The sequence below is a fragment of the Amphiprion ocellaris genome, chromosome 11, assembly GCF_022539595.1.
Source record: "Amphiprion ocellaris isolate individual 3 ecotype Okinawa chromosome 11, ASM2253959v1, whole genome shotgun sequence".
NCBI classification, from domain to species: domain Eukaryota; kingdom Metazoa; phylum Chordata; class Actinopteri; family Pomacentridae; genus Amphiprion; species Amphiprion ocellaris.
The window spans coordinates 9,431,093-9,444,783 of NC_072776.1; the positions used below are offsets into that span (position 1 = coordinate 9,431,093).

Consider the following 13,691-nt stretch of genomic DNA (forward strand, 5'->3'; position numbering starts at 1 on the left):
TTGCACTAGGATGATTCCAATAACACCTTATTCTACTGGCCCACAGTGGATGTGAGAGAAGTGTGTACGATCTCGATATTCTGACAGTGAGAACTGTAGATCTGACAGAGTTGTGGAGCAACGCCACAACACGAACCCTTTTTTTTCAAACTTTCCATATTCTCTGGACAGTTGGAGAGAAAACAGGTTCCACATCTGTCTCATACAAGAGATATCAGAGAATTGGGGATGGGAGGGGGAGGGCGGGGTGAGGGGGTGTGAGAGTGAGAGTGAGTGTGTGGGAGAGACAGAAAGAGAGAGAGAGGGGAGGAGGGGGGAGGGAGGGGAGGAGGGGGGAGGGAGGGAGAGATGCTTGAGGCTACTGGGTACTTGAGCCGCTATAATGGTGTCTCGTATGAGAAAACATCTGTGAATTTCCTCAGTGATCTACAACAAAGTATAACTCAGAGCAGTCACTCAGCAGACCTTTGAAGTTGCTGTCTGACAGAAAGCTGCCATTGTTCGCAGCCCCCAACACACAGAAACTCCAACTTTGGTCTCACTAATTTTCCCTGCAACGCGATACAACTCGTTTTTTTTCTCTCTCTCTGTCTCTTCCGAGCCTATGAAGCCGGGGATCTCTGCATATTCAAGAGCAAACAGCAAAGCCTCGGCAGTGTGCAGGGTTGGCCCGGGGTCACGTAAGGCGGGAGAGGTCATTTTACCTTCCCTCAGCCCACCCTGGATGCCTTAATCCATCCTTAAAGAGGAAAACGCTCCCCCTCTATGATGATGTACAGGGTTACAGCCTGCAGTGCTCTCCCAGGAAAAATTACAATAAAAAAAGGCTTCACCTCCAATCATCAAACTGAGATGCTGCAGACAAAACAACCCTGAGATGTTCAAGTGCTGTCAGCTTTTAAGGGCAACTTGTTTATCATGCCTGGGTTTTTAAATACTTGTTTACTACATATTTCTGGTGCCGGAAAAGCTTCTGTTGTGTTGCTGCTCCAGGGTGATTGAGCAAAAGAAGTATTGCTAAAAAAGAGCTTGTGCTGCTGTGGAGCAGGTGGCAATGACATAATGTGGGAAATTTGAGACTTTTTTTTTTTTTTTTTTTAAATCAATAGACACTTCAACCTCAGAACAAACTGTCAGAAACAGGGCAAAATAACAAGACAACTGAGTGTGTTAATATTTGCGAAAATATTCAGCATCAGTTCAGGTTTGTAAGCATCTTCTGACGTTACAACATTTAATGATGCACACTGCAAAACATTTTTTTATATTAGGGAGACGATTACTAGTATTTTTGCGGCCAATATCAATTTTAAGGAGTAAGAAATTTTGGTATATCTGCTGAAACGATTTAGAAAAATGTTATTTATATTGTAAAGGTTATATGATGGGGTCATTTTATTTCACAAACTTTGTTAGCAAGTTACCAAGACAAAGCTTCACTCCACACCATCTTCTGCTCATCTATGATACTTAAGTAGTAAGTAAGTAAGTGGTACTTCTCTGCTACATGTGCTGCAGGCGGTGCTGAATGCGCTATAAAAATACAGTCAGAGCTGCTCTGCTGACAAACTAGATGAGCTAATTTCTAAATGTCCTCAAGAACGTCTTTCTGCATTGTGTTCTGCAAAAGACAGTTTTGATCAGCATATATCAGACAACATATACACAGTGATACGCTGGGATACTCCAATAATTATCGATAATGTCAGCCAACTGATATATTGGTTGGACTAAACTATAATTTGCAGAAAAGGCAGAGGAGTCAAGGTGTTCAGTTCAGAACTGTGCAAGACCTTTGGCAGATATGAAGGCATTCATGAAGAGCAGCATTAAGTGATTTTTTGGATGTTTCTGTTTGCGAGGATGAATTTCCTTTTGTTTCCACTGTCCAAGAGTCACACATGTGGAAAAGATTAGGTGAAGATTCCGAATTTTCTTTGATCGATGTGAAGCTAATATGTTGAGCTGGCTCTTTAATGAGGAGATCTTTGTTTTGGCAAAATTAATAGAAAATGCAGCCGAGGTTAATTTTGGAAATACAAAAAATAAGAGAGAACTTAATGGAAAACTTACCTTTTTGATAAAACTATATGAAAAATATCTGAAACACTGCCACTGCCTGTTACTGAAAAACACTATTTGTGTATAAAGACTATGTTGCTCTTTAACAATATAAATAAAACTCAATGGAAAAAAGACAACTGCGATATATAAGTACAGTTGTGGCTATGATTGTTGATTATTTTTGGGGAAATACAGTGAAAATAGAAACAGCAAATAGACAAAAACATGAATAATTGAAATATGAGACCTATTATACACATATTAAAACACTTACACTGGTCGCTATTTTAGTTTGACCGCAATCAAAAGGTCTTTTGGTGGAACACCAGGTGACCGTTACAGTCCCTCCTGGCAGTAACAAAAAAGACAAACTTTCTGTTGTGCATCCCAAAACTGAAACAAGGTCGTAGTAATTCTCACACTGTTATCAGTCCAGCGTTTATTCAATGGCAGCTGGTCCCACCATCTGGGAAAGCAATGCTGGGGCAAAACAAAACAGGTTACACCTTTGGCCATGCCAAGTCTGCTAGTGCCCCGCTCCGTCTACAAACTGAGAGAGGCTAATCATAATTTCACGCTCTGATTTGTCAAATCCCATTCCAGCACCGGAGGCACCAAGAAAACTTTTAAGTCAATAAATTTCATGGCATACAGGATAACAGCTTTTCCAGATTGTTTCTATTGTTCTATGTAAGCCTTTTCTAGCTTTATCCCTCTTTACAGTGGGAGGAAACTGAAGGGTTACATGTGTCTCCTGCAAATGAAAAGGAAGCTGTAATTTTGACCAAAACATTTGGCCACCTCTTAAGATTAGCAGCCGGGAAGGAACTCTTATCCCCACATGCATGCATTTTATAATCATGCAAATGCTAACAACAAAACAGTGCATAAAGTGCCCTCAACAAACTGCAGGTGAGAGGAAGCTGAAACAAAAGCCACTGTAACCCTAATGGCATCCCTTGTCATTAAGAGACCTTTGATGTATGTACTCAACAGACTCTTTTATCTCCTCCTTCCTCTATGCCTCTTACTCTCTGTGTCGCTACCCGGCTCAACCAGTTTCTTTATTAATGCCGTCTTTAGGGAATGTTTCTTTTGCTCACAGCCCTCCACATACATCTGGCATCTGGCTGACGCTCATGTATGTCACTCTCTTCAATCATTAGCCAGCAAACAGCATCACAATGCTGAGTTTGTAGCTATTTTAAGTATTTGCTCGTCCTCTGTAATTGAAGTTTGTGGGAACAAAAAAACATCATGAAACAAGACCTGGCATTAATTCTTTCCTTACAGAAAGAAACTATGCAACCAAAATAGTGTGTGATATATTCTAGTGTGGTGAAAATCTGACACATCTGGGTATCAAAAGCACGTAAACTGCATTAAAACAGTATTTGAAAAGGCTGCACATGAAATGCTGTATTGAAACTCTCCCTTTGAACTCAAAGGATATAGAAACAGGACAATGTTGGCCTAATCGTGTTCTCTCTTTGAAGTGAGACATCACTATTAGGTGAAAAGGTAAGTATGCTTCTTTAGAAAATAAAAGCTTTTCATCATTTGTTAAGGCTGCAGCTCGAGCGATTTTCATGAAGGTGGTTTAAAACTTTGGATAAGAGTGTTTGGGGCTGCCTTGGATGTAGCTTTAATAAAAGTGTGGCTCATGAAGCAAATAGCTAAAATGGCAAGAATAACACCAGCAGTAACGTTAGCCACATTAAAGGAGTGCTCTCCCGCACACCAGATGTTGTCAGATTTAATGAGGGAAAACAAGAGGGAGCTGGATTTACGAAAAAGTATTAAAGAAAACACAGGTGTCAGGCCTCGAACGCTGACTTGACACTGCGTCTGTCCCTCGGCGTCCTGCCTGCAGACTCGTAAGACGACCAGGAGTCCGTGCAAACACAGAAGCTTCGGTTCATCAGGTCACAACATCTTTCATTTGAATGACGACAGCATTTCATAACATTTGCCTTTTGCAACGCATAATCAGCTATCCAAGCCAATTACATACACACCTCTGCTCACCTCCTCTCATATGCTAAAGCAGGCAATCAGCCAGGGAGTTAATTTGGCAGAGAAAAACAGGAGAAGAAACACCCACTCTGGCACCATTTGTCACCACAGTCCAACCTTGTTATTCAAACTAGCGAGCCTATTTGAAATTCCTCTCTGTGGTAAAACAGGGCCAAAATAATCAAGGGAGCATGATCACACTTAATTGATTCAGTGTACTTTTAAGATGCACTACAGGGTGCTGGGGTGACCTATTTCAGACTGCTCTTCAGAGGAACCAACTATCCCAGCAAGGGAGTAATGCACAACGAGGATTTTAATTATTGCAGGATCTGTGGCTACGACCGGAGGTGAAATGCTTCTGAACTAACTGTGACACCACATTATAACACTGCCAGTGGTCTGGGGTATTACTCTTTACATTTTTGCATGTGACAATAAAGTCAAAGGGACATATTTTTTAAAAAATCCATTATTTATAATTATGCAAACTCAATTAACATAAGACAACAATGTAGTTTTTAGATCAAAATTATTTTAACATTTAATTCAGTAATGATGGATTATTCTGTCTGTGTAAGAAGTATATTTACTCAACTACTCTACTTATGTATGGGCACTTTACTTTAACATTTTTATTTAATGCTACTACTTTAAACTTCTACTTTACTGTATTTCAGTTTATTCCACCAGATGTATTTAACAGATGCAGTTAATAGGAACAAAACCTAAAATAATAGCAGAAAACAATGCATTGTTATAGATTAACAGCTAACACTTGAAATTTAAAAATTAAACTACTGCTGGATAAAATGCTGCTTACACATCATGCATCACTCATTTGAATCCAATAATCTAAAAATGACTGGAATGACTTTCTGCATAAAGAATCTTTACTTTAAACTTCATTTTCCTGCCATCACTTTGGAATGTAGGTCTCTTCATTGTAATTCAGTAACTTTTACATTGTGGTATATCTACTTCTATCAATGTAAAAGATCTTTACACTTTTTCTAATACCTAATAGTCTGTTTTACTTCAGGAGATGTGTCACAAGATGTTAAACTTTTCAAACTGTTGGAATTAACCGCATTCACTCTACAAGCATTGTGGCTGTTTGAAACAACAAACAGCATAGTTATGGTTGGAAAATTACAGGGTTAGAACCACAATGTTGTCAAGTGACGAAACCAGTGCAGTCAAAACCAACTCAAATATCACTTGTAAGAAGTTTCACCTATAATGAAATTTCAGAGGATCTGATCTGATCTTATAGTTGGAAAAGAAAGAAAAATAGCACATATGAGCAGAGATGTTTTGGTGATGAGTCAGTCGTCAGTGTCTCAACCTGAGTCTGACCCTCACAGCTCTGAGCTGCAGGATTTGATGAACACTTTGGGCCTCTTTAAACCCACCAGGATTCCTGCGAATCTGAACCTAAGTGAAGCTGGTCTCGCTATCAAGGCAGAGCTCTAATGTTTTCCCCGCTGAGTATAGGGAGGATGAGATCCTCAGTCATACCACCCTACTCTTCCTATTAAGATCAAAATCTCCTCTCAGGCCCTCGGGTGTCAACAAAGGGAGATGCAGTAAATGATATGCAAATTGAAAAGAAAAAAAAAAGCTCTACAAATCAACTCGCCAGCCCTGCATTTCCGACACTTCACATCTTAAAAGAAAATTCCTGTATTTAGGGTGAAATTCAAAGTGAGGTCTAGCTCTGCCTCTGTGAAGCTCTGTGTGGTGATTCTAGCACTCAGACAGCACAAAGCCCCTCTAACTACAGGCAACTCGCTGTGGGAGAACTCGTCGAAAGAGTTTTGGGTTTCACAAGGATTTGTCTCTGGATCCGTCTTAGACAGTAGACATAATGCTCGAAAATTCAGATGTTTCCACGTCAGGTTAACAGCGCTGAATTTAGAAGCATCCTGCCTGCAAAATGAGGAGCTCCTTATTGTGAATGTAGAGCAGTGCTGACAAAATGGGTCAATTATTTCATTAGCAAAACAACAGAAATTAATAATAATAATTACTATTAGTGAACCCTAACACTTGGCTTGCTTCAGTTCATGCCGTTGTAAACTGAATATTATGGATTTCTTTTTTAATGCAAACCAGACAGATGAGGAGATAATTTTTATCACTAACATTTGTCAATATCTTTAACATCATACAATAAAATAAATCAATCAATAAAGCCATTAACAGATACATGGATAATGGGAATAATCACTAATTGCAGCCCTGCAGAGCCTAAAAATCTGGCACAATATTTCAGAAGAGTGGATGCTCTAGTTCAAGTGTTTCATTGTGACTTTGCAAAATGTTTTTATTAATGAGTCCCCTCCTCCCCTCGTAAACCCCACGATGGTGCATTCTTTGTTATGTCTATTGTCATTAATTTATTTATTGATGCAACATCTGTACCATTTCACAGCAGTTTGTACGCTGAATGGTAATTTCTTATTTAGTGCAGGATTTCAGCCTCTAGAAAAATGACAAAACAATGTGATAAATTTTGCCACATGGTAGAGGCTCAATAGCAGCATGAAAAGAGTGGAAATAAGCTTAGCTGTCTACATGAAGGAGAGGATTCTAGCAACAATCTTGTACGATTAACTATAAGTCAGCATCTCATCTATAAAATCTGAGCAACAGGAAGAAGCCATCATAGTTTACTAGAGAGAAAATGGCACAGTGTTTATAGGAAACTATTGGAATACTCCCACTGACCACTTTGCTTTAACAGAGGAGTGCATCGCCTGCACTACTGCTACTTGCTCCACATACCAAAGCACACCCAACACTGAGGATGTTCTTTGGAGTGTCTGTCTACACGTCTCATGCGTCTGTCTTACCGGCTGACATGGTTGTAAGGCTCAGCTCTGACTGACGGGAGGCCCACTAGAAAGGGTGGGAGGGGGGAGCGGTCGCGTACTCTTCCTCAGGGATTGACTCCACAGTTGACAGTAATTTGTAGTACTCATCTTCTCCATCCAGAACTTTGATTTGACTGTGATGTGAAAGAAGACAAGAAAGTGGTGAGAAGTTACTGGGATACAGAACAGAGAGATGCAGTTCTCATGATGTGAAAAACTGGACGTTTAGAATAAAAACAATATTTGCAGATGCAGCAATGAGGCGTTCAGGCGTTTTTTTTAAGTGTACTGATCTGAAGCGGGGTGTCATTTATAGTACAAATAATAATCAGACCATCAACAATTGAAATTAGCATGCTGACAAAGGCCTAATATGTAACCCCCCCTCTAATGACGCAGAGCATCTCCTCATAAAAAGCCTGTTATTTTCGGCTCTCCATTTACATTATAAGAAAACAACTCCATTTCTGGATTCTCCTATTCCACAAAGGGCCTGCTCTGTTTAGAGTTGCTGTAAGTAGGAAAGCAGTTATTTACCCAAGTTTTCTCGGCTTCCTCTTGCTCCCCTGGTAATCCAGAGTTCTCTGAGGAAAGGGCCAAGAGCACACAGTCAAAAGATGAGCAGAGAGTCATTAATTTTTAATTCAAAGTGATTTTGTGTTGAATGCGAGCAGATGCTGATAATATCAGAAGTCACAGCATAATTTTTTTCTGATCAAAGGGCTCAAGTGAGTCTGATGAAGCATGCATCTTGCTCAGCTTTGATAAACCACATCAATTATTCACCGTGAAGGCAGACATCCTGACATGAAAGCAACAGATAAAGAGCATAAGCACATGTTCAAGACAAGAGGCAGAGAAGCGTGGGGGTGGGGCTCCAGGGTCTGGCACAGGTAGGTTTAATTGTATTATCATGTGGAACCAAAGTCAGACAAAGGCCTTTATCGGCACTTTGAACTCACATTTAGCTGGTTGTAGTACAGGCTGTCTTCAGGGCTGTTGAGCAGCTTGGGCTGCTGGCCCCGCCGGCGAGGAGTTCTCTGTTGCAGCTTCATCACTGGACCTGCAACAGAGGAAAAATGAGGGCATTGATCCAACCAGGCAAAACAACAACAAGCACCAACATGATACTGACGATGACGACAGCAGCAGTAAACACACTCTGCCCTCGACTTTTTAAATCTGCACCCTGCGTGACAAGGAAAGTCACAGAAACAATTTCAAATTTACTTAAGTGAGATTATGTAATTTCATTGATGAGATGACTCAATACGGGCTTAATATTACCCACATATAAACCACATCTAATTGTATCTCTCCACACAGGTGCACAGCAGACGAGGTTTAAATTTGTCAAATTGCTTCAATGGAAGCAGGAAGACGTGAAACTAATAAGAGGACTAATCAAATCTTTTTACTGCATTTGAATAAAACCTATAGAAAGATAGATTCTTACAGATCAGATTTCTACCTTCATACTATGAATGAACAGCTGTGAGTATCTTAAGAACTGCATAATTAAAGAGAAACCTTCAATGTTTTAGAAAAACCACCTACTGAGATTAATACTAAGACACACAATCTTTTGCTGACAGTCCCGGATAAGTGAACCTTACAGAATGATGACACTGAAAAAGTGGGTCAACATTAAAAAGTGCAGATAATCTCATTTATTGTATTTCTGTCAGGGTGTCCTGGGAATTGTAAATATTGTATGGATGTGTGAGTTTAACACATCAAAATGGAGTATTTGAGGTTATAAGCCCTGAGAGTAAACAGACTCTTTAAATAACTGTCTTTGCTGGATGAGACATCTCAATGCATTTAGTTTAAGAGGAAGACATATAATTCTTTTTAATGCATATAACATTTGTCTCAGTATTTAGTTACATGTGTATATAAATTGTAACTGCAGAAGTAGTCAGTGGGGGATTATTTAAGAGCCTGGTTAAGAGCTGTTGTTTCATTTTTTTGTCTTTTAGAAGGAGAGGTTTTCTAGCTAAAGACACTTTTCTGGAGGTAGAACCTTTAGCAACACAGAATATTATACATGTAGGGTTAAATATTTGCGGGGGAAGGTGGTAATTTTCTAATGTAACCTAACTGCAACCTAAACTTAGTCAGAATGTCAAAGCAATGACAAGCAGAAATGCACAGAAGGAAAATTTAATCTGGTTCTGGTCAAACAAAAGCATACTGAAGAATCCAAAATCAAACAAGGGTTTGTGTTCTACGGTGTGACATTGCAAGAAACACATCAAGATCACTACTACTCTTACAATTAAACATAAAGCTACAGCAGATAATTAATTTAGCTTATCATAACAATATTAGTAAAAGGCAGCTAGCCTGCTTTTGTCCAAAAGCTTCTTAAAAGTCATTAATTAGCAGCAAAGATGACCCGCAGCAGCTTCATATTTTGCAAAAACCAATGCAGTCTAACATCAAAATGTGTCACATACTAGTTTCATAATAAAAGAATGTAAAAATGTGAAATGCTACGTTTTTTTTGCCTGTTGTTTTTAAAAACTGATCTGTGTCCACGTCATGTCTTGCACGTTTATTTCACCTTACACATAAAAGGTGCAACAAAGTCCAAATACGTAGACTGGAGGCATAAATCACAGGACTTGTGCCCAAGCGGGGTTGAGTCTGGTGTGGTCTGGTAATTTTGCAGTGTTTAACTTGCTGTTTGCTTTTTTTTGTTGTTGTTGCTATTTTCAGCTGTTTGCCTTTGTTTAGACACCAGAACTAGCAGGCTAGGTTTTGTGAAAGATTATGATCAGGGTTAAAATATACTTGTGCAAACACTGAACACAAATCTCTGGTTGTTTTCAATACTGCTAGGGTGATGAGTTCTGCCCTAAGAATAGCTCCAAAAAATGTAGGCATCTCACACTTTATTTATAATGAAGAAGCAATGGACCAATGAACTTATTACATTCTTGGACTGCATAAAGACATAGTTCTGTTAATCTCCAATTCTGTGGAAATGTCAAACATTCCTTTAAAAGATCAGTTTATCTAAATAAATAACTATAATTTCTCAATTGCCCGCTGTGGTCTTCACTCAAGCAGTTAGTTTTTGCTTTTTTGCTGAGGTTATAGAACGCCTTCTTCCAAGATTTTTGCTGCCAACCCAATACACTGAAAGTGAATGTAGCTTAATTTGAAGCAATATTACTAGACCGCCCCTTTTAAGTCAAGTGACGTCCAAGTACTGGCCTATAAAACATACATTTCTAACACTTCAGTAGGGGCCTGACTAAGCAGATCTACAGGGCTTTACATGTAGATTTTCAACCTCCCACTTATGACTCCATTCAGAGACATAAATGCAAGCTATGTTAAAAAGCAAGGAAAAAGCAATTCGTCCATTTAGATCTCCACTTAGTGAATGACTTCTCTTTTCTTTCTGCTTCTCCTCCAGCAGTTGACTGAATCTTTGGCAGTGAAAGGTTGTTTTCCCTGATTGTTTAAAAGAGTGTGTATCAAAGAATGAATTATTCATTGCACCGCAGAAAGTGAAATCTTATTGACAACTTACTGAAGATAATGAGCCATGTGATAACGTGGTTATTTAAACATAATATAATTACGGGGGCTTACTACGTTCTCGTACAAACGCTCACCCCAGGTTTCAAAATTCATAGGTTACAAAAGTGTGTTTTAAAGCTGAGACACCTTTACAAGGAAGCATCTATATTTAATGTCTGATAACGTTTCATCTTTTTTGCCTGCGTTTTGGGTGAGACAGGACATTTCTTCATCATCTCTTGCTACCTCTGCTTCTCTACCTTGACTAAAGCTGCATTTGCTTTTTCCATCTTAACACTACTTTGTACTCACTTTGAACAGACCTCATCACATCTCAATCCTATACATCAAAGAGCAGGGTCCCCCTCCACCCCTTCAATCTTTCCTCGGCTTTCTTGATGTTATTCAAACCAGCACAGGTTTACTAAAGTCACACTTTGTAAATGCCCAGAAAGTTCCTGTCAGTTCGACGATATTAGCCAACTTTTACCGTGAATCTTATCTATCTATGCCTCAGAGGTGCCAACTCTCCACTGTGTGAACCCTTGTTGCCCCAGAATATTTGAGCATATTTGCAGGAATCTCATGCACGGAGGAAAATAGCTCTGAAAAAAACAGCTGTGCATGTTTCTTCTAAACAAGATAGCTTGCGTGCATCAAAAGCATTTAGGACTAAATCTTAGGTTGAGACAAATTGTACAACATGCTGCTGCTCAGCTTTCAAAACCTGAAAGAGCTACTGCATCTGCATGACATGCTGCCGTGAAAACAAATCAGCACAAATAAAATGATTGCACCTTGCATCTTGTTAAACAGCGTATGTAGGACATTGTTCTGCTAATGATGCAGAAATGGTTTTTGATAAGCAAATGTTTTATTCCCCTGAAATTGCATCAAAGCACTCAATGACAAATAATGAATCCTAACGTCCTTGAAGGAAGTTTCAAGTTTAAATCATGCTGCACTGCATAGTCTGTTTATGTTTGTACCAACATATGTGTTGTGTATCTTAAAATAACAGCAAATTCACAAATTTTAAAAAATGACGCACTCCTACCTGCCTCCAGTGCATACATGACTCTGTTTGTTTTGGCCTTGACATGATCTCAAATGTTTTCAGATTATGTTTTGAAAAAGTTGGAAGGATCGCGATTTCCAATTTGCAAGGGCCCCAATGTTAATCTTAACTATTATCTTTAAGTCCCTCTCTGGCCATTGATTACATCTCTTTAATAATCATTTCCATGACAAAGTTGCATATTTGAAGTTTATTCCATGAAAAGAATCCCTTTCTACATTAACATGGCTTAAATTTGACATCACTTCATCATAAATATACAGCTCTATGAAGTACTCGCCTCCCTCTCCACTCAATGCTTTGGCATTTGCTGCAGCTCAAGCACATCAGCTCATCTATGACTGCAAACACTGCTAAACTACTCCACATTACATAACAGACTGGAGTGATTCAACCATAAATGATCACCTCTGAAGAAAAGTAATGGTACGATGACCCATCAGAGGGGAATCTGTAAGAGCGTCTTAAAAACTGTTGCAAGATGAAGTTAAACCTTGTGATTAGCTATTTTGACAACTGTCGCCAGTAAGTTTACTCAGCTGCAGCCTAATTAACATTAATTCTGTGAGTTGGACAAACAGCAAAAAAATAAATGTCAGCTGTTGCTAGCTAATGGTGTCCGTACACAAATAAAGAAGAAGAAACATCATTCTGTTCATTTGTAGTTATGTTAAGGTCTAGAAAATGATTGCACTTTAAATCACAATTGGAGAATTGGTTAAGAAAAAAACAATTATGTGTTTTTCCAAAATTGCTCAGCTGCTAGATATACTACTGCAGACGTGGTAGAAGGTTCAGACTCACAATTTATCCATTGGCCTGCAGCGATTAGAGCAAGTAGCAGATCAGAGGATGGGTCAGTCCTCCCATCTCTGTGCCTCTATTTGGGAAATCACTGTCATTTGATCCAGGTCAGCCCCAGAGGAATGCTGCTCCTGCAGATATATTACAGGCAGGGAGGCTGCCAAACTGGCTTCTGGCATGGGAGCGCAGCTTGGACATGGGCAGGCAGAGCTGGGAAGGGGTCAGACAGTGGCTCACACCGGGGGTTTGCTAAATGATCGTGGGTAATGTCTGCTGTTTGGGGTGGGGAGGAATAATGGTCAAGTGGGAATACAGAGGCAGTGTGTTTCATGCAATATTGATTTCTCCCTATCAAAAGAAAGCCAAGCAGAGTTTGCTCTTCTTGGTGAGAGACTTACATATCGTACATGTTTGCTTCTTGAGATAAAAAGGGGTAGAATACTTTTTTTTTTTTTTTGGAGATAGGTACTTCTTTCATTATCAAAGAGCAGCAGATGAGTCGTATAACATCTCTAAATACCACTTTGAAATCCCTTGAAAATCAGAATGCTCCTCAGAAACAACATAAAAGAGCTGCTAAAAGGGATTTTTAGTGGAATAAATTAGAGATGTATTGATTTACTTCCCAAATCACGTGCTGCGATCACCTGACTTCTCCCAGACCACAGAGAACCACTTGGGCTTTGTTTATTCAGATGGAGGGAGCAGAGGCACCAAAAGGCATGGATTATAAGGAAAAATCATCAACAGGGGCCTTTGATGTCTAAATGAGGCATGTGCAACCCAGACCCCTCTCTTTACCTCACAAATGCCTCTTCACACACGCACACATAAACCCTGAGACATACACACAAACATGTGCACACAAACACACTCGCACAAATACAGACATTATTCTTCAGCAGCAAACAAAGAGCCGTAACATATCTTCAGCTGAAGAGGATTTCCAGAACTTTTCAGGGAACATTTCATCATTTTGGACATCATTCTTAAATAGGAACTCATGTGCTTTAAATTAGTGGACAAACTGATCAAGTCCTGCAGATAATGCTGACAAAGGGCAGTTCCTGCATCTGTTTTCACTAATGCAAGGAAAGGATGTTGTTACTTACAAGCAATTTTTCACAGTGAAATCAATCATTTCCCCTGACAGCAATTTTGGAACTTTGACTCCTGAAGAAATGTTTGCATGGAGGGGAAAACTCTGAACTTTGGAAGCTGATCATTTGTCAGACCTAAAACTATGACCTAGCAGGACGAGTAAAAAGTAAGTAGCGAGGAAAGAATCATGAATGACAAGAAAGGCAAGCCAA

At 39.4% G+C, this 13,691-nt stretch overlaps 1 protein-coding gene across 7 annotated transcripts in view; it reads right to left on the reverse strand.

Moving 5' to 3' along the window:
* Positions 1 to 13,691, reverse strand: part of myo3b (myosin IIIB) — a 74,525-nt gene that overhangs the window by 7,251 nt on the left and 53,583 nt on the right. For all 7 annotated transcript variants that reach the window (XM_055015121.1, XM_035955494.2, XM_035955492.2 and 4 more), the window contains 3 exons: positions 7,922 to 8,022; positions 7,497 to 7,543; positions 6,939 to 7,093 (listed from right to left, as the gene is read on the reverse strand). In XM_055015121.1, the coding sequence (XP_054871096.1) occupies positions 6,985 to 7,093; positions 7,497 to 7,543; positions 7,922 to 8,022 (257 nt within the window). In that variant the 3' untranslated portion in view covers positions 6,939 to 6,984. The remainder of the gene's footprint in view (positions 1 to 6,938; positions 7,094 to 7,496; positions 7,544 to 7,921; positions 8,023 to 13,691) is intronic.